A 20,975-nucleotide genomic window follows, 5' to 3' on the forward strand; every position below is an offset into this window, starting at 1 on the left:
TCACCATGCCCTGTTGTGAAGACTCACCATCTCTAACATTTTAACACAGGCTATTAAAAGAGACTATTCCATCAAATGTGTTATTGACATTACTACAGAGGCCATCCCTCGGTGCAGTGATAAAGGGCCCAACCCTATCTCCATTGAAGTCAACTACAAAGCTCCCACTAAGTCCAATGGGAGCTGGGTCAGGTGCAAGTGTTCTAGTTATTGGTATCATCAACAGTATGTTTCCTCTATTTCTCTGTAGGCAGAAGTCTGACCCACATGTTACCAACACAGTCTTAAAGTTTCTCTCAGAAATGTCCTACTTAGAACCCTAACCCCATATTAAGATACTGTAGTGTGGACCCCTCACCTGCGTGGACTTCCACTGATGTCAGTGTGACTTTACACAAGTGCAGAGATCTACGTTAGTAAATCTGCATTGAATCAGAAGTTCTATCCCTACACCTATATCAAAACAGCGTCTTACAAAGAAGTTTTTGTAGGAACTTCACATTATGTCTATGTCACTCTCATTATATGAACATACACACACAATTCATGTACATGTACTAAATGAGATCAATTTCTTTGTCTAATTTTCACTAGGTTCCTCAATACTCAAGGACTATTTCTTTCTTTTTTTAAATGCTGTTTCCAAATATTCATTAAACATACTCCTGTAATTCAAACAAAACCTGAATTCCATTCCCCTTTATATGAATACAGTTCATTCCTTTTTGCTTTGATTGTCCTAAAATATATCAACAATGAGAATTTTCATACCAAAACTGAAGAAACAAGTAAAATTTTAAAAATATCTTTTTGGCCAATAGCAGAGGTAGTGAGAAAAAGCAAAAACAATGCTCGCTACTAACACTAAAAAAACCCTCAACTTTCCTCTGTTGAAGCTCACATCTGAGTGGTCTCAATCATTCCTAGCTGTTTTTTTTTTAATTATGAAGAAATGCAGCACAGAACACTTACAAAAACCCATGAGAAGATGCACATTCTGCATCTTTAGAGTCACCATCCAAGAGGAAAATATGTAAACAAAACCTAAGCTTTGTTACTAACCAGGCCAATTCTGCAATATGCACCATCCTATAAATAAAACACTATGTGGGCTAGAGTAATGGAACAGATCAGTAAAATTTGCCAGATCACCACTACTCAGTCAGAGTTCTTGGACAACAAACTCCATTTACAATTCATGAAAATTTTTAAGAGATCATTAAAGAGCATGGTTAATCTCCGTAAAAATAGAAAACATATAAACAGAGTCAGAAAAATAGTCATCTGATCTTTTTACTGAATCTAACTAAAAAACAATGCCCATCTTAACACAGTTATTATAGGTCTCAGGGGGTTACAGTTGTAATAGGCATATTGGCAGGGAACATATGGACTCTGAAGGTTTAACAGTCAGAGTCCATATTAAGAAATACATTATTATATAGCTCTAAATCAGTAATTGTACACTTAACTTTCCAGAAAAGAGACAGGTGTTACACTCTAGTAATTACGTGCTTGCCTCCCATTTGTCTGTTTTCTCTCATTGGCAACATTACCCTAACTGGGGATCCTGATGTGCTTCACAAAGGAATGTATCACTTTCCCTGCTTTACAGATGAGATAAACTGAGGCACATCAAAGAGAAATGTCATACAGCCAGTGGCAATAAGGCATAAAACCCAGATTTCTGACTCCCAGTTCCCTGTTTACCTCTTCTGGCTCACAAAGGAGTTCCAAGCAACGATTTTTAGGCGTCAACATTAAAAGCTTGTCTTTGAAACCAGCAGAGACAGGTATTGGTAGCTGAAAGCCAGCATTTTCTGTACTGATATAGACAGAATGATGTTTCAGTAGCAGTTCATTCTCAGAAATACTGCCTTGGAAAAAACAGATGCATGTATTCTAGTAAGGCTAAATCTTTGTCCTACTGAGATCAATGGGAGTTTTGCCATTGGCTTCAATGAAACCAGGATTTGGTCCTTAATGCCAAAGGGAGCCGGATACTAGATATTCTCCCACTTATTGGGCCTGTGTCTCATAGCACAGTTTCCACCATTGACTCTTGGGAAATGAAATCATTTTCCTTACTCTTCCTAGACACTGTAAATAAGCAGATTGCCAAAGCTTATCTGGAAGTGCAAGGTTCATAAACGTCTAAAACTTATGACCAAACCTGCTGGCACTAAATGAACAGATGGAGCAGGTCTGACATGTGGAATTCAGCCAAAACCTTCTTTTACTGACTTCTCAAGAGAAATCAGACCAGAAAGTGCTGGACTTCTAAGCATTAATAGTGGAAATTCAGCTTTACAAATCTCTTCAGTGGTAGGCTACCTAGAGACGAGGATATAAAGGAAATGAAATGGCAAAATTAAGCTTTCAAGGCGCAAAATTCAGGAATTCTACCATTATCTGCTAGGATTTCACTGGTGTCATACTTTAATTTTGTTCATTCAGTAGATTTATTTGATACATCCATGTTTATGAATGGGAGAGAGAGACATAAAGAATGATGCCCAGTTATTAACAACGCAACAGTATACCTGATGGCTAAAAAAGTAAACCTGTTGCCTTGTCCACTCCCTATGGGCTGGAGAAAAGATATGTCTTTAGTTCTTATAACTGAGCTGTCCGTATGAGCATTATCCTGTTTTCTTCCTGTGCTCCACCTAGCCACAGAAAGGAAGAACTGTGTGCCATGGGATGTTCTCAGCACGGAGCCACAGCTAGATTGGGTGGCTAATCGTGAGACTGATAGTACTGTGAAAGGAACTGACACCTTAAAAAAACTTTCTTAGGTTACTGTTGACAGTGATGAAATGGGATACATCTGTAACCAGGAATATGCAGGGAAGGTAAGGGATCAATTGGGGATATTGGAATACAGAAGCAGAGGCCTGAGGATCAGATCAGGTCTTCTAACCCATTCTTAGCCCCATGTTGGGAACAACATGGAGCAGCATCACTTCAGGGGCAGCTCTGTGAGGCAGTGTATTTCAGGAAGACACACAGCCTCTAGAAGCACTGGAGAGCATGGGATGAGGGGTGTACATGCTGAACTATCCCTTCACTGTGTTCACCTCTCTGTCCCTGATAAACTCCATTAGTTGATGAAGGGAGTGCAGGGTGAGGGTGAGGAATAGCTCTGTCTCCTCTCCAACCCTTCAGGATGGCTTGTGCTCTAAGGGAGCTAAGACAGAGTGATCATTGAGTCCCAGAGAGCACAGAGCTTGCAGCTGTGAATGGCTCCTTGCATACCTTCACTACTCACATTCTAACAGGCTGAACTAGACCTAAAGAGAGATTTTGTATTAACACTAATGTAAAATCCAAATTCCTGTTGGCTTAGAATCTGGAGAGCACATCAACATTCACACCAAGGCCAAAGTCCAGAGAACCAGATGGTTCTTTGTTATTATTAGTACTCCATAGGAGGGAAGAACAAACTGCCAATACCAGCAAATTTTTTATTAATTTGTAATGTTTTTATTAATGCGGTAATACAATTTGGGCCAGATTCATGGCTATACAAGCAAATGCCACTCAGCTGTGGACTTGCACGAATGCAACTGCACTGCCTTCAGTAAACATCATTTGTTCAGGTTATGAATGATATTTTGTATGTTTCTCCTATGGAATTAGCAATTATTTCCAACTATTGTACAAAATCATCTTTGTGGCTTGTGTTCTGCATTATGTGGTTGAGAGGTATGGCTGATAAACCGAAATTTAAAATTTAAAACAGCTATTTCCCAACCACCTCATTGAGGGTCTCAGGTTTGCAAAGCTAATTTTAATGTGTGTTGTCAGTGATGCATGAAATAACCCGATAATCACTAGACTAATTCCACATGTTAAGAGAAAGATTATTTCCAATTTTAAATATTGCCTGCAGTGCAAAAGGCACATGTCCAACGATAGGAGATCTGGACAGAAAATGTTTTAAGAAATAAAACAAACCATCAGATAAACACCACATTAGAAACTATCCAATTTATTCCTACTCAGCCCATGTTTATTGCCTTGTGTTCCTTTTACTAATGTCTTGTAGAAGCCATGTGGATAAGCCATATTTTAGAACACACAACACACAGGTGAAACAATTCTTAATACAGAAACCCAGTGCTAATGCCTTCCAGATTCCATAACCATAGCTTCAAGCTTGTGCTTCTTTTAGCAACTTTTTTTCCTCTCCTTAACTTAATATGATGGAGAGGAAACCGAGACCATGATGGAGCCCCCAATAACAACAGAGCAGAAAGCATTCGCTTCACTCTTAGATGTCGGGATCATTTGATACATATCAGATGTGCATTTAAGGCCTGATCCTGTGAGATTCTGAGAGCCCTCAGCTCCCACTGAATGCAAGTTGAGATGCTCATAATGCTGCAGGTTGAGGTTTTTAAAGATTATAGCCAAGTGACATAACCTACCTCCTGGCAGTCCTGAAGAAACTTTTGAAGATCTCTGTTGTCTTTCAACCTCATCAGAAGCTCACTGGCTGCCTCACGATTCTTCCTATGTCTATTTAAGACACAAAAACAACACGCACTTAGATAGGCCCTTTTAAGTAAAGCTATGATTTTATCATTTTTTGCAGCCTTTATGGAATATCTGTTATGAATGTGCGTGTGGTGGCAGCCTCACTTTAGTGCCTTTCAAATGGAAGACATTATTAAGGCTTGTTACCGAATGTGCTTATTGGTGACCTATGCATTTTGTGACCTACTCTGGATTAGCTTTGAGACACAAGGCCAAATTCTGTACTCAGTCAGATTTTATGGTTGTCACTGAGTACAGAATTTGGCCTACTAATTTTGAGACCACATAAAATTTGAGACTTTGACAAAAACCTTAAAAAGCCTTGATTCAATCACATATTACTTAACTAATTCAAAGCATACACATGCTCTAACAAGCTTTAATGTATTTTCCACTACGACTCAGCACCATTAGACCTGCTCCTACTGAATCATGCTGCAGTGGTTTCGATAATCCTCAAAATGCTGTGTTTAAGAACAAATTTATGTGTGACCACACTTATACAGTCTTGCAAACAGAAGCTTTATATCTCCAGAAACATTATTTATTTGAGAAAATATTTAAGATCAAACTTGGTTTAGAAGAAAAGAAGGTTTTTCAGGAAACTCCATTTTCTGCCTCATAATTGCATTTGCCCACAGAAGGATTGGGTTGACTTCCTCTGGGTTGGGGTGGAGGCCTGAAAGACTTCGGTAGATGATCTGGCCATGAATAAGGTTCTCAGAGAAAGACCCTATTCTCAGCGACTCACAACTGCTTGTCTGCAAATGGTCACATAAGCTTTTGAATTAATTCCCAAGGCATTTCAGATAGAATTTCAGAAGATTTTCGGTCTCACAGCACTTCAGTTGGGTTTGTTTTCTGAGACCTCTCTTTCCCCCCACTCTCTTTTGAGAAGGAGATGGGTAAAATGGGAATGATATCTATTAAATCTGACAGGCAGAAGTTGAGAGAATATGTTAGTTATGTATTGTGTAGCTGTTCATGTTTTACTGTGTAAGCTCCTAGGGTGACAGGATAGGCACACATTTTTAAGAAGTCAAAACAAAAAGGAAGAAATCAGGAAATGGATTTGCAGGGTGATCCTACTAGATAAAAGTGACCTGTTGCCAATAGTGAAATAAATTTTAAATTAAAAAGAGAATTTACAAGATATTAACTTGAACCGAGCTAAATGTGCAGAGATCTTAGGGCAGGGGAATCTGCGGTTAAACAAAACAAGAGTGACAGAGCCACTAACGTCAGGGCCTTTGAGGGGAAAGCATATACGGATATTCAAGCAGATGATGGTGTAATTATTTTTCTCATCATCATAATAAACATAACCTTTGGAGCTCAGGCTATTAGCTTAATTCCCAAAGGTCACTTGATAGTCTGAGATTATCTGGAGTGAGAAGAAAGGATTAGGGTCTTTGAATTTTCATTAAAGAAAAAAAGTAGATCAGGAAGATCCAGTTTTATTCTCAGATTAAACAGTGAATGAAAGACTAATTCAAAGAAAGAAACATGAATTCTATAAATAATGGCTGTCCAATGGATAGGAGACATGGAATGCTTTGCAAGACCTTGGTATAGTTAACAAAACCTGAAGGACGGATTCTCATTGCATAGGGGGCTCATTTCTGCAATGACATCCAAGAGCCAGAAAGTGCAAAGGTGCTGAATATGAGTGACTGCGGTGGACCTGGGTGGTCATGGCTAGTGGTTGGAGCAGGAATCATGTCTAGTTAGTAATTAGGAGTCTAAACCAGTGTCAGAGGCCAGATGCCAGAGCCAAGGGTCAAAGCCAAAGTCAGGAATCAAAGCTGAGGGTACGGACTGGATTACCAGGAGCAAGGCAAGGCAGAGCAGGGCTGGGGCCAAGGATAGAACAAAGCAGGAGACGGTCCTAGAACAAGGAGGAGCTATTACAGCCATACACAGATGTTTCAAGCAACTGCTGAACTGCGGTTGAGCTTAAGATTCGGTTTTCTGATTCTTCCAACCAATCAGGCAGTGTAGCCAAGCAGGGAGCCTACTACAAGCCAGGTGCACTCGTTAGGTTGCCTGAAAACTGGCTCAACTGCAGTGATTCCTGACACCGAGTACCTTCAATTCCTACAGAGTTACAGGTGCTCTGAACCTTTCAAGATGCACTCTGCACTTTGCTGTTTGGGGCCCTTAAAAGGGGAAGGTGAGATAACTTACTTTATCTGGTAAGAAAGGCTGATACTCTATTAACTCTTTGTGCTTCAGTTTACAATCTGTGGAGGGAAAAATCTAGATAAAGGGTCAATTTCTCTCATTTATACCAGTGTGATTCCACTGAAGGTAACAGTGTTGCGAAGGTGAAACTGGGAAGAGAGTTGGGCCCAAATAATCCAGGAGTGAAGACTGGATCACTTTTTGAGGTATTTAGGGTGGGAGCTGGAGTCATACCTTTCTCAATAGCTGACCCCGGCTCTGAACCCCCTTCCAAAAGTGCTGAGCATGACTGCAATCCTGACTCACTTCATGACAAAATGCGAGACTCTTCTCTGCCATGGCAAAATGGAGTTGGAGCTGTTCCATAACAATTTATGGGTACTGTATATTGGCCTGATTACTGAGATATATATTGCATGAATATAGTGGGTTAACTCATTAGACGTCTGCCTGAAAAAATAGGCGGGAGGGAGAAAGAGTGGCTCAAAACAAACCTCCCCTAGCAAACACTTGAGAATTGTTACAGGACAACGCCAGAACCACTCGCTCTGAAAACTCTGTCTCAGTCTTCTGCTGAGTCTTCAGGACTGGTTTGGCCAGAAGTACCAAGTTAAAGAAGTATGGGCTGGATGAATGCACTACAAGGTGGGTAGAAAGTTGGCTAGATTCTTGGGCTCAACGGGTAGTGATCAATGGCTCCATGTCTAGTTGGCAGCTGGTATCTAGCGGAGTGCCCCAAGGGTCGGTCCTGGGGCCGGTTTTGTTCAATATCTTCATTAATGATCTGGAGGATGGTGTGGCTTGCACCCTCAGCAAGTTTGCAGATGACACTAAACTGGGAGGAGTGGTAGACACACTGGAGGGTAGGGATAGGATCCAGAGGGACCTAGACAAATTGGAGGATTGGGCCAAAAGAAATCTGATGAGGTTCAACAAGGACAAGTGCAGAGTCCTGCACTTAGGACGGAAGAATCCAATGCACCGCTACAGACTAGGGACCGAATGGCTAGGCAGCAGTTCTGCAGAGAAGGACCTAGGGGTTACAGTGGACGAGAAGCTGGATATGAGGCAACAGTGTGCCCTTGTTGCCAAGAAGGTCAATGGCATTTTGGTTTGTATAAGTAGGGGCATTGCCAGCAGATCGAGGGACGTGATCGTTCCCCTCTATTCGACATTGGTGAGGCCTCATCTGGAGTACTGTGTCCAGTTTGGGGCCCCACACTACAAGAATGATGTGGAGAAATTGGAGAGAGTCCAGCGAAGGGCAACAAAAATGATATGGGGTCTGGAACACATGACTTATGAGGAGAGGCTGAGGGAAATGGGATTGTTTAGTCTACGGAAGAGAAGAACAAGGGGGGATTTGATAGCTGCTTTTAAATACCTGAAATGTGGATCCAAAGAGGATGAATCTAGACTATTCTCAGTGATAGCAGATGACAGAACGAGGAGTAATGGTCTCAAGTTGCAGTGGGGGAGGTTTAGGTTGGATATTAGGAAAAACTTTTTCACTAGGAGGGTGGTGAAACACTGGAATGCGTTACCTAGGGAGGTGGTGGAATCCCCTTCCTTAGAGGTTTTTAAGGTCAGGCTTGACAAAGCCCTGGCTGGGATGATTTAGTTGGGATTGGTCCTGCTCTGGGTAGGGGGTTGGACTAGATGACCTCCAGAGGTCCCTTCCAACTCTGATATTCTATGATTCTATGACCAAAGCCTGGGAACAGAGAAGATAAAAAAAAAAAATACAAAGCAGGGTTTAAAGGGACATTCTCTCAAGGGAGGAAGGTAGCTGTTCAGGGAAACCTGAATGAGACAGGACTGCTGGGAGTGTCTGGAGAAGGTCCCCATGCTTAGATCACCATCACAGGATGTTAGGGATTTAGGTAAGATAGATGTGTGTAAATGGTGGTTTTCAAATTCTTTTTTCTCTAAAAGCTTTGTTCCTGCTGCTAAAACAAACAATACTTTGTTTTAAGAAGTTTCAGGGGTGGACAAACTATGGCCCACGGGCCACATCCGGCCCGCCAGCTGTTTTAATCCAGCTCTTGAGCTCCCACTGGGAGCGGGATCGGGGGCTGCTTCATGCGGCTCTCGGAAGCAGCTGCATGGCCCCACTCCGGCGCTCCAGCATAGGGGCAGCCAGGGGCTTCCGCTCTGTATGCTGTCCCCGCCCCAAGCACTGCACCTGCAGTTCCCATTGGCCAGGAACTGCAGCCAATGGGAGCTGCAGGGGCAGTGCCTGTGCACAGGGCAGCGTGCAGAGCCGCCTGGCCGCGCCCCCGTGTAGGACCCGGAGAAGGGACATGCCGCTTCGTTCAGGAGCCACTTGAGGTAAGCGCCACCTGGAGCATGCACCCCTGAGCCTCTCCCCGTGCCCCAACCCTCTGCTCCATCCCTGATCCCCCACCTGCCTTCCGAACGCCTCAATCCCAGCCCAAAGCACCCTCCTGCACCCCAAACCCCTCATCCCCAGCCCCACCCCAGAGACCACATCCCCAGCCGGAGCCTACACCCCTTCCCACACCCCAACTCCCTGCCTCAGTCCTGATCCCCCTCCCTCCCTCCAAACCCCTTGGTTCCAGCCCGGCGCACCCTCCTACACCCCAAACTCCTCATCACCAGCCCCACCCCCGAGCCCGCAGACCCAGCCAGAGCCCTCACACACCCCTACCCCGCACTCCACTCCTCCGCCCCAGCCCGGAGCCCCCTCCCGCACCATGAACTCCTCATTTCTGGCCCCACCCGGAGCTCGCACCCCCACCCCGAGCCCTGACCCCCACCCCAATTTTGTGAGCATTCATGGCCTGCCATTCCATTTCTATTGCCAGATGTGGCCCTCGGGCCAAAAAGTTTGCCCACCCTGCTCTAGTCACTATACACCAGTGGTCACAGATACACAAAGGGAAGAACCACAGGCTCCTGAACTCAGTCACCTGGAGTAAGAATGGTTGATACATGGTACCGTAACCCCGGGCCCTAAGAGTGGGAGAACTCTGACATTTTGTGATAAGATAGGTAAATGAATGAAGCCTGAGGGGGTGCACTCAGAGACACCAGAAAGTGGACAGAGGTTCATCTAGCCCCGTAACCATAACACATGGTTTTCTAGTAACATTAATGATGCTTGTAACAACAAGAACAACCAAAACCTTCTACCTCCACTAGGCTCAAGTCAATACATGTTTGCTACTCAGAGTGGTAAAATTAACATGCTAAAATCATTGTCTGAAGGGGATCCAACATTTACACATTTGAAAGAGTTTCCCCTTCAGCCTTCAATTCTTTAAAACACTTGTGTATATGCCCAATAGATTTGTTCATAAATGTATTCATATTTATGACTTGTATTGCAATAGTGTGTAGAGGTCCCATCAAAAATGGGCCCCACTGTATTCTGTAGTGTACACTCATATAATGACCCCAAGAGCTTAGTCTCTTCTTTGTAGGAGAATTATGAAGGATGTGAAATAGGAATGGTAGAGATGTTAATCACTACTACATATCTGAAGGAAATTACCCAGAAGGAGAGTGCTAAAAGGTTTCTACAGTGTTACTGATACTTGCTCTATATGAAGGCACCTAAGAACTCTAATGAGTCAGAAAAATGGATAAACAAAGCCATGGTAGCACAACTGTTAATCTGTGGGTTTCACTGAGCCTAAACAGGAATAGAAACAGACATCTGTAAAGCAAGACTGTTAAACACATGTGGAAGTAACTGCCTGCTGAGAGATATCTACTAGTTTGGCTCTAAAATTCCTGTTTGTTTCAGCAAAGCTTATGCCTTTCAATTTTTTTCTCATGGAGGTGCAACTCTTCCACTGAAAGAGTCAAGAAACTCTCTTCCCTGAATTAACAACAACAATCGTAGAACAAGTTACTTACAGCCACTTTGCCTATAGGATTTTTGTGAGTGTAAAAAAACTTGGCAAAAACAGTTCCATTGTGACCTGGGTCAGTCATGCTGGTGTTTTAAAATCAGAACTTATTTTCAGAAATAAGGGGCTCATCAGCCACACAACCAGATTACAGAGTAGCAGCCGTGTTAGTCTGTATCTGCAAAAAGAAAAGGAGTACCTGTGGCACCTTAGAGACTAACCAATTTATTTGAGCATAAGCTTTCGTGAGCTACAGCTCACTTCATCGGATGCATACAGTGGAAAATACTGTAGGGTGATTTTATATGAGGTCCTCTACCTCCCCTCAATAGAATATAGCCAATGTCAAAAGTTTTTACTATAAAGAATTCAGCTTCTTATGTTTGCCTAGCACTGAGCAACGTCATTGATTTGGACTTGTTTGTTTGGGCTCTTCATAGGGCTGTCAAGTGATTAAAAAAATTAATTGTGATTAATTGTGCAATTAATCGTACTGTTAAACAATAATAGAATACCATTTATTTAAATATTTTTGGATGTTTTCTACATTTTCAAATATATTGATTTCAATTACAACACAGAATACAAAGTGTACAGTGCTCACTTTATATTTATTTTTTATTACAAATATTTACACTGTAAAAAACAAAAGAAATAGTATATTTCAATTCACCTAAAACAAATACTGTAGTGCAATCTCTTTATCATGAAAGTTGAACTTACAAATGTAGAATTATGTACAAAAAATAACTGCATTCAAAAATAAAACAATGTAAAACTTTAGAACCGACAAGTCCACTCAGTCCTACTTCAGCCAATCGCTCAGACAAACAAGTTTGGTTACAATTTGCAGGAGAAAATGCTGCCCGCTTCTTGTTTACAATGTCACCTGAAAGTGAGAACAGGCCTTCACATACAACTGTTGTAGCCAGCATCGCAAGATATTTACGTGCCAGGTGTGCTAAAGATTCATATGTCCCAGGCAAACAGAGGGAGTTTGCCTGGGAGTTCACCCGAGGGGAGTTCGCACTGAGTGTTTCTGCCTTTCAGGCTCCTGTGAGCAGTACACACAACATCTGAGGAGCCTCTTAGAAGGAAGACGTGGATAGTGAGTGATCAGCTGTTGTGACCTGCTCAAAATGTGCCATGTTTGTCTTTCTCCCAGAGGACAAGAAGCAACTTTGCCTGTACGAAGTGCAAGCTGGTCTGCATATTGGAAGAGAAGGTTAGAAGATTAGAGAACCAGGTATCAACCCTGCGTTGCATCAGAGAAAATGAAGATTTTCTGGATAGAAGTCAGTGTTTGGTTCTGGAAGCAAAGCATGCTGAGGAATCAGTGAGTGCAGTGCAGAACAGGGAAGAATATTGGCAACAGGTGACCTCCAGAAGAAGAAAGAGGAGAACCTATGTACCCCCAATGCAGATAGAGGTGTGAAACCATTTTGAGGCTCTTTCCACAGGTACTATTGCAGAGAAGGATTTGGAAGAGCCCTCTGAGGGAAGGTACCAGAAGGAGACCCCATCGGCCAGAAGGCATGGGATGCATTATCCTAGGGATGGGGGTTCCACGACCATCACTCCCAAGAGGAGGAGACGGGTGGTGGTGGTCGGGGACTCCCTCCTAAGGGGGACGGAGTCACCCATATGCCGACCAGACCAGGAGACTCGAGAAGTGTGCTGCTTGCCTGGAGCTAGAATCCAGGATGTGACTGAGCGTTCGCAGAGAGTGATCAAGACCTCAGACCACGAGCCCTTCCTACTTCTCCATGTGGGCACCACTGATACTGCCAAGAATGACCTTGAGCGGATCAATGCAGACTGAGTGGCTCTGGGAAGAAGGATAAAGGAGTTTGAGGCGCAAGTCTTGTTCTCATCCATCCTCCCTCTTGAAGGAAAAGGCCCAGGTAGGGACTGTTGAATTGTGGAAGTGAATGTGTGGTTATACAGGTGGTGTCGGAGAGAGGGCTTTGGATTTTTTGACCATGGGATGTTGTTCTGGAAAGAGGGATTGCTAGGAAGAGATGGGATCCACCTAGTGAAGAGAACGAAGAGCATCTTCGCAGGCAGGCTTGCTAATGTAGTGAGGAGAGCTTTAAACTAGGTTCGCCGGGGGATGGTGACCTAAGCCCAGAGGTAAATGGGGGAGTGGGATACCAGGAGGAAACACAAGGAGGAGGGTACAACACGGGAAGCCTCCTGATTCATACTGAGAAAGTAGGGCAATTGGCTACTTTTCTTAGGTGCATGTACACAAACGCAAGAAGCCTGGGAAACAAGCAGGAAGAATTGGAAGTCCTGGCACAATCAAGGAACTATGATATGATTGTAATAACAGAAACTTGGTGTGGCAGTTCACACGACTGGAGCACTGTCATGTATGGGTATAAACTGTTCAGGAAGGACAGGTACGGGTGGAAGAGTTACATAGTATGTAAGTTAGAGGTATGACTGCTCAGAGTTCCAGTTTGAAACTGGAGAAAAGCTTGTTGAGAGTCTTTGGGTTAAGTTTAGAGGCGAGAGCAACAAGGGTGATGTCGTGGTGGGTGTGCGCTATAGACCACCAGATCAGAAGGATGAGGTAGACGGGGCTTTCTTCGGACAACTAACTGAAGTCTCCAGATCACAGGCCCTGGTTCTAATGGGGGACTTCAATTGCCCTGACAAGAGCAATACAGCAGTGCACAGACAATCCAGGAAGTTTTTGGAAAGGGTTGGGGACAACTTCCTGGTACAAGTGCTGGAGGAACCGACTAGGGGCCACATTCCTCTTGACCTGCTGCTTACAAACAGGGAAGAATTGGTAGGGGAAGTAGAATTGGGTGGCAACCTAGGCAGCAGTGACCATGAAATGGTCGAGTTCAGGATCCTCGCAAAAGCAAGAAAGGAGAGTAGCAAAATACGGACCCTGGACTTCAGAAAAGCAGACTTAGACTCCCTTCGGGAACTGATGGGCAGGATACCCTGGAAGGCTAATATGAGGAGGCCAGGAGGCCAGGATTGCTGGCTGTATTTTAAGGAAGACTTATTGAGGGAACAGGAACAATCCATCCCAAAGTGCAGAAAGAACAGCAAATACGGGAGGCGACCAGCTTAGCTTAACAGTGAAATCTTTGGTGAGCTTGAAATCAAAAAGGAAGCTTACAAGAAGGAAATTTGAACAGATAACTAGGGAGGAGTATAAAAATATTGCTCAAGCATAGAATCATAGAATCATAGAATATCAGGGTTGGAAGGGACCCCTGAAGGTCATCTAGTCCAACCCCCTGCTCGAAGCAGGACCAATTCCCAGTTAAATCATCCCAGCCAGGGCTTTGTCAAGCCTGACCTTAAAAACTTCCAAGGAAGGAGATTCCACCACCTCCCTAGGCAACGCATTCCAGTGTTTCACCACCCTCTTAGTGAAAAAGTTTTTCCTAATATCCAATCTAAACCTCCCCCACTGCAACTTGAGGCCATTACTCCTCGTTCTGTCATCTGCTACCATTGAGAACAGTCTAGAGCCATCCTCTTTGGAACCCCCTTTCAGGTAGTTGAAAGCAGCTATCAAATCCCCCCTCATTCTTCTCTTCTGCAGGCTAAACAATCCCAGCTCCCTCAGCCTCTCCTCATAAGTCATGTGTTCTAGACCCCTAATCATTTTTGTTGCCCTTCGCTGGACTCTCTCCAATTTATCCACATCCTTCTTGTAGTGTGGGGCCCAAAACTGGACACAGTACTCCAGATGAGGCCTCACCAATGTCGAATAGAGGGGGACGATCACGTCCCTCGATCTGCTCGCTATGCCCCTACGTATACATCCCAAAATGCCATTGGCCTTCTTGGCAACAAGGGCACACTGCTGACTCATATCCAGCTTCTCGTCCACTGTCACCCCTAGGTCCTTTTCCGCAGAACTGCTGCCTAGCCATTCGGTCCCTAGTCTGTAGCGGTGCATTGGATTCTTCCGTCCTAAGTGCAGGACCCTGCACTTATCCTTATTGAACCTCATCAGATTTCTTTTGGCCCAATCCTCCAATTTGTCTAGGTCCTTCTGTATCCTATCCCTCCCCTCCAGCGTATCTACCACTCCTCCCAGTTTAGTATCATCCGCAAATTTGCTGAGAGTGCAATCCACACCATCCTCCAGATCATTTATGAAGATATTGAACAAAACCGGCCCCAGGACCGACCCCTGGGGCACTCCACTTGACACCGGCTGCCAACTAGACATGGAGCCATTGATCACTACCCGTTGAGCCCGACAATCTAGCCAGCTTTCTACCCACCCACCCACCCACGCATGCAGGGGTGTAATCAGGAAGCCCAAGGCACAATTAGAATTGCAGCTAGCAAGGGATGAGAAGGGTAACAAGAAGGGTTTCTACAGGTATGTTAGCAACAAGAAGGTGGTCAGGGAAAGTGTGGGACCCTTACTGAATGGAGGAGGCAACATAGTGACAGATGATGTGAAAAAAGCTGAAGTACTCAATGCTTTTTTTGCCTCGGTCTTCACAGACAAGGGTAGCTCCCAGACTGCTGCACTGGGGAGTAGGTGAGAAGCCCTGAGTGGTGGAAGAAAAGGTTAAGGACTATTTAGAAAAGCTGGACATGCACAGTCCAAGGGTGTTGAGGGAGTTGGCTGATGTGATTGCAGAGCCATTGGCCATTATCTTGGAAAATTTGTGGCGATTGGGGGCGGTCCTGGACGATTGGAAAAAGGCAAATATAGAGCCCATATTTAAAAAAGGGAAAAAGGAGAACACGGGGAACTCACTTTACTCCCTGACAAAATCATGGAGCAGGTCCTCAAGAAATCCATTTTGAAGCACTTGGAGGAGAAGAAGGTGATCAGGAACACTCAATATGGATTCACCAAGGGAAAGTCATGCCTGACCAACCTGATTGCCTTCTATGATGAGATAACTGGTTCTGTGGATATGGGGAAAGCACGGGATGTGAAATATCTTTACTTTAGCCAAGCTTTTGATACTGTCTCCCACAGTATTCTTGCCAGCAAGTTTTAGTAGTATGGATTGGATGAATGGACTATAAGGTGGATAGAAAGCTGGCTAGATTGTCTGGCTCAACAGGTAGTGATCAACAGCTCGATGTCCAGTTGGCAGCTGGTATCAAGCGGAGTGACCCAGGGGTCGATTCTGGGGCCAGTTTTGTTCAATATCTTTATTAATGATCTGGATGATGGGATTAATTGCACCCTCAGCAAGTTCGCAGATGACACTAAACTGGGCGGAGAGGTAGATACGCTGGAGGGTAGGGATACGGTCCAGAGTGACCTAGACAAACTGGAAGATTGGGCCAAAAGAAATCTGATGAGGTTCAACAAGAACAATGCACAGTTCTGCACTTAGGAAGAATCTCATGCACCACTACAGGCTGCTAAGCAGCAGTTCTGCAGAAAAGGACCTGGGGATTACATTGGATGAGAAGCTGGATATGAGTCAGCAGTGTACCATTGTTGCCAAGAAGGCCAATGGCATACTGGGCTGTATTAGTAGGAGCACTGCCAGCAGATCAAGGAAAGTGATTATTCCCCTCTTTTTGGCACTGGTGAGGCCACACTTGGAGTACTGCATGCAGTTTTGGTCCCCCCCCTACAGAAGGGATGTTGAGAAATTGGAGAGAGTCCAGTGGAAGGCAACAAAAATGATTAGGGGGCTGGGGCACATGACTTACGAGGAGAGGCTGAAGGAACTGGGGTTATTTAGTCTGCAGAAGAGAAGAGTCGGGGGGATCTGATAGCAGCCTTCAATTACCTGAGGGGGGGTTCCAAAGAGGATGGAGGTAGGCTGTTCTCAGTGGTGGCAGATGTCAGAACAAGGAGCAATGGTCTCAAGTTGCAGTGGGGGAGGTCTAGGTTGGATATTAGGAAACGCTATTTCACTAGGAGGGTGGTGAAGCACTGGAATGGGTTACCTAGGGAGGTGGTGGAATCTTAGAGGTTTTTAAGGCCCAGCTTGACAAAGCCTTGGTTGGGATGATTTAGTTGATGTTGGTCCTGCTTTGAGCAGGGGATTAGACTAGATGATCTCCTGAGGTCTGTTCCAACCCTAATATTCTTTGATTCTATAATTCATACTTCAACCACCATTCAAGAAGACATGCATCCATGCTGATGACGGGTTCTGCTCCATAACAATCGAAAGCAGAGTGGACTGATGCATGTCCATTTTCATCATCTAAGTCAGATGCCATCAGCAGACGTTTGATTTTCTTTTCTGGTGGTTCGAGTTCTATAGTTTCCGCATCTGAGTATTGCTCTTTTAAGACATCTGAAAGCATGCTCCACACCTCATCCCTCTCAGATTTTGGAAGGCACTTCAGATTCTTAAACCTTGGTTCAAGTTCTGTATCTATCCTTAGAAATCTCACATTTGTACCTTCTTTGCGTTTTGTCGAATCTGCTGCGAAAGTGTTCTTAAAATAAACATGTGCTGGGTCATCATCCAAGACTGCTATAAACGTGAAATATATGGCAGAATGCAGGTAAAACAGAACAGGAGACATACAATTCTCCCCCAAGGAGTTCAATCACAAATTTAATTAACGCATTATTTTTTAATGAGCATCATTAGAATGTCCTCTGGAATGGTGGATGAAGCATGAAGAGGCATATGAATGTTTAGCATACCTGACATGTAAATACCTTGAAACGCTGGCTACAAAAGTGCCATGCCAATGCCTGTTCTCACAGATAAGAAGAAAATAAGAAGCAATCAGCAGTATCTCCTGTAAATGTAAACAAACTTATTTGTCTTAGCAACTGGCTGAACAAGAAGTAGGACTGAGTGGACTTGTAGGCTCTAAACTTTTACATTGTTTTGGTTTTGAGTGGTGTTATGTAACAAAAAAAATTACATTTGTAAGTTACACTTTCATGATAAAGAGATTGCACTACAGTACTTGTATGATATGAACTGAAAAATACTATTTCTTTTATCATTTTTACAGTGCAAATATTTGTAACCAGAAATAATAATATAAAGTGAGCTGTCAAGGTTCCTTCCCCACTCTGAACTCTAGGGTACAGATGTGGGGACCTGCATGAAAACCTCCTAAGCTTACTTTTACCAGCTTAGGTTAAAACTTCCCCAAGGTACAAACTATTTTACCCTTTGCCCTTGGACTTCCACTGCCACCACCAAACGTTTATCTGGGTTTATTTTTATTAGGAAAGCGTTGTTTGGAAACATCTTTCCCCCCCAAAATCCTCCCATCCCTTGCACCCCACTTTCTGGGGAAGGTTTGATAAAAATCCTCACCAATTTGCATAGGTGACCACAGACCCAACCCCTTGGATCTTAAGAACAATGAAAAAAAGCATTCAGTTCTCAAAAAGAAGAATTTTAATAGAAGTAACAATAAAAAGAAGCACCTCTGTAAAATGAGGATGGTAAATACCTTACAGGGTAATCAGATTCAAAACATAGAGAATCCCTCTAGGCAAAACCTTAAGTTACAAAAAGACACTCAGATAGGAATATCCATTCTATTCAGCACAACTTAATTTCTCAGCCATTTAAAGAAATCAAAATCTAACACATATCTAGCTAGATTACTTACTAAGTTCTAAGACTCCATTCCTGTTCTGTCCCCGGCAAAAGCACCACACAGACAGACACAGACCCTTTGTTTTTCTCCCTCCTCCCAGCTTTTGAAAGTATCTTGTCTCCTCATTGGTCATTTTGGTCAGGTGCCAGCGAGGTTATCCTAGCTTCTTAACCCTTTACAGGTGAGAGGATTTTTTTCCTCTGGCCAGGAGGGATTTTAAAGGGGTTTACCCTTCCCTTTATATTTATGACATGAGCACTGTACACTTTGTATTCTGTGTTGAAATAGAAATCAATATATTTGAAAATGTAGAAAAACGTCCAAAATATTTAATAAATTTCAATAAGTTTAACAGTGAGATTAATTGCGATTAATTTTTTTAATCGCAGTTAATTTTTTGGCGTTAATCACTTGAGTTAACTGCGACTAATCAACAGCCCTATTTCTTCGTTGTACACCCAGATGGAGCCTGAGTGGGAGACATACTTTCTGTTAAACCAAGAGGCCTCCTTTAAACCCATTCTCACAACACTCAAAAGTTAGGGCTTATCTTCACTACCGGGGTAAACTGAATAACATAAATATGCGAATAACATAGCTGGAGTCAACGTACCTTAGGTTGACTTACCCCGGTGTCTTCACTGCGCTGTGTTGATGGGATACACTTTCTAGTCGATTTACCTTACTCTTCTCGGGGAGCTAGAGTACTGGAGTCGACCGGAGAGCACTCTGTCATCGATTTAGCGGGTCTTCACTAGACCCGCTAAATCGACACCCAGTGCATCATATGTAGCAGCGGCAATCTCCCCGGTAGTGAAGACAAACCCTTACACTTTGTTTTTGAGGCATTATGCTCCTAGAAACTCAACCGCAATTGCACGTATTTCCTCAATAGTATAACACTGGGTGGTTTTTGCGGTGTTCCACATAAACAGCTTTGGAAATGAGGAAATGTGTTGATGTAAAATGGAATCAAAACCAGTGTCTAGGATTTGCCTTGCATTCAAAGCAGGAACACGTAAAGCCCATGTCATGAAATTAAGGTCTGCAAGGCAGCCATCTAGGGGTAGCAAGGAGGTTTTCACCGCAGCAAAGAGTCACTTGACAACAAGACCCCTGAGTTTTGAGAGCACCTCTTTGAAGCATAGGAAATGGAAGGTGGTCTAGTCAGGCCTAGAATATCCCCACACTTCAGCTGCCTATTACTGGGCTTCAGGGAGAAGCTGACCAGAAGATACTGTGTTCCTGGATCCACCCTTAATGACAGAGGCTGTAGGAAAAGTCTGGCTGACCAGAAGACAAGTTCCCTGCCTTAGCAAGTGGGAGGAAAAAGCTACGGTGAAGGAGAGAGAAAATCAGAGAAGATGGGGAAGGAAAGTTTGGGGTTACCTGCTTTGTTTACTTCGGATGAGTGGGAGGAAAGAACTTTTATCCCCATGCTAATATATTTAGTGCTGGCCTTTCAAGCAGTATAATAAAAATGGTGTAAAGATGTTATTTTTCTGTCTAAGAAACAAAATCTTACATTGCAAAATCTAAGTCAGAATCAAGTCAGAAAATGCTATCACAGGCAGGTTGGGAAGCTTGAGAGATTGCCTTATTTATGAAGAGAAAAGTCCCTTGTTCTGTGTTGCCAAATACTGGTTTTTATTTTCCACTTTTCTTACTGGAGGAGCCATGAATGAGAAGCAGGTATTCATGAAAACTAGTCATCACCCGAGGAGAGTGACATTTGAGGGTTGCTGAAAGCCTGGAACGTGTAAAATTCTGTGGTAATGCTGGTACCCAACGTGCCATGCCACCAATACATCCTCTGCTTCTCCTCTAATACGTATGGTGCCAGAAATAAACAGACTATGGAAGCAAGATCCCTACACTGCTAGAGACTGTATAGTTGTAACTGCTCAGGCTTAGAGGGACAGAGTGAAATCAGTGCCGGTGCTGACTGGGTTTACACTGTGTCCTGGTGTTGATTAAAAGGTAATTTGGCAGCAGTGTGATATTAAGTACCGTTATTGCCTTCCCTAATTATTAACAAAGTCTTCTAGGAGAAGTTGAATAGTCCTTCATAGAGTAGAGACTTCTATTTGTACAATGAGGACACAGGGGCAGTCCCATTGTAGTGGCCACTGTGCTGTTTATCTCAGCTCAGGTTCTTTGCTGGAGGAGTGGGAAGCTCTGCAGAGTCAGCACACTTGGGCGCTAGAATGAATTGAGCCTTGGGTCACTTTCAAGAGATCCCATCTTTCTGGCACTTGGGGCATCATTGCTGAGCTCTAAAGGGAGCCATATCCACTCCATCCTGGTCAGATAGAGGATCACTGAAATGTGTAGGGCATAAGGAAATCCTTCTCAAGAGATCCCCAGGAATCACTGGTAACAGAAATATTCTGCCTTTCTCTGTGAGGGCGTCTTGGTGGGCCATAATGGAGGCAGAATGCATACAGGTTAGAGGTCTTTGCTTTACCCGGACAGAGAAGAAAGGCAAATAACTAAATGGAATATCCTACAGTATTTCACTTAGGTTCATCCTTGGAGAGAAGAGCAATTGGCTATCGCTGAGCTTCTCTGAAGGAGAAACTTACGTAATTAGGGTAAGATGAGTATCTGGTATAAGGATCAAAAGTATTATTTGGCATAAAGGTTCTACGTAAGTTTATTATTATTATTATTATAGTTGTGCTTTGTGATCTAAGGGTAAAAGTGCATCCAAGGCATTAGGTTCATTCCCATCAAAATTAAACATCCTGAATTTAGAAAAGAAGAAGTGCTTAAAATCTATAGCTGCCATGTCCCAGCAATAAGGACAAAGAAATAGCCTGT

The 20,975-nt window shown here is 43.5% G+C and overlaps 1 protein-coding gene across 1 annotated transcript in view; it reads right to left on the minus strand.

Moving 5' to 3' along the window:
- The window catches only part of SPTBN1 (spectrin beta, non-erythrocytic 1), a 155,378-nt gene that overhangs the window by 43,346 nt on the left and 91,057 nt on the right, over positions 1 to 20,975 (minus strand). Inside the window, exon 17 of the mRNA XM_077813885.1 lies at positions 4,434 to 4,524. Within this exon, the coding sequence (XP_077670011.1) occupies positions 4,434 to 4,524 (91 nt within the window). The remainder of the gene's footprint in view (positions 1 to 4,433; positions 4,525 to 20,975) is intronic.

Source organism: Eretmochelys imbricata, chromosome 3 (assembly GCF_965152235.1).
Source record: "Eretmochelys imbricata isolate rEreImb1 chromosome 3, rEreImb1.hap1, whole genome shotgun sequence".
NCBI lineage: Eukaryota > Metazoa > Chordata > Testudines > Cheloniidae > Eretmochelys > Eretmochelys imbricata.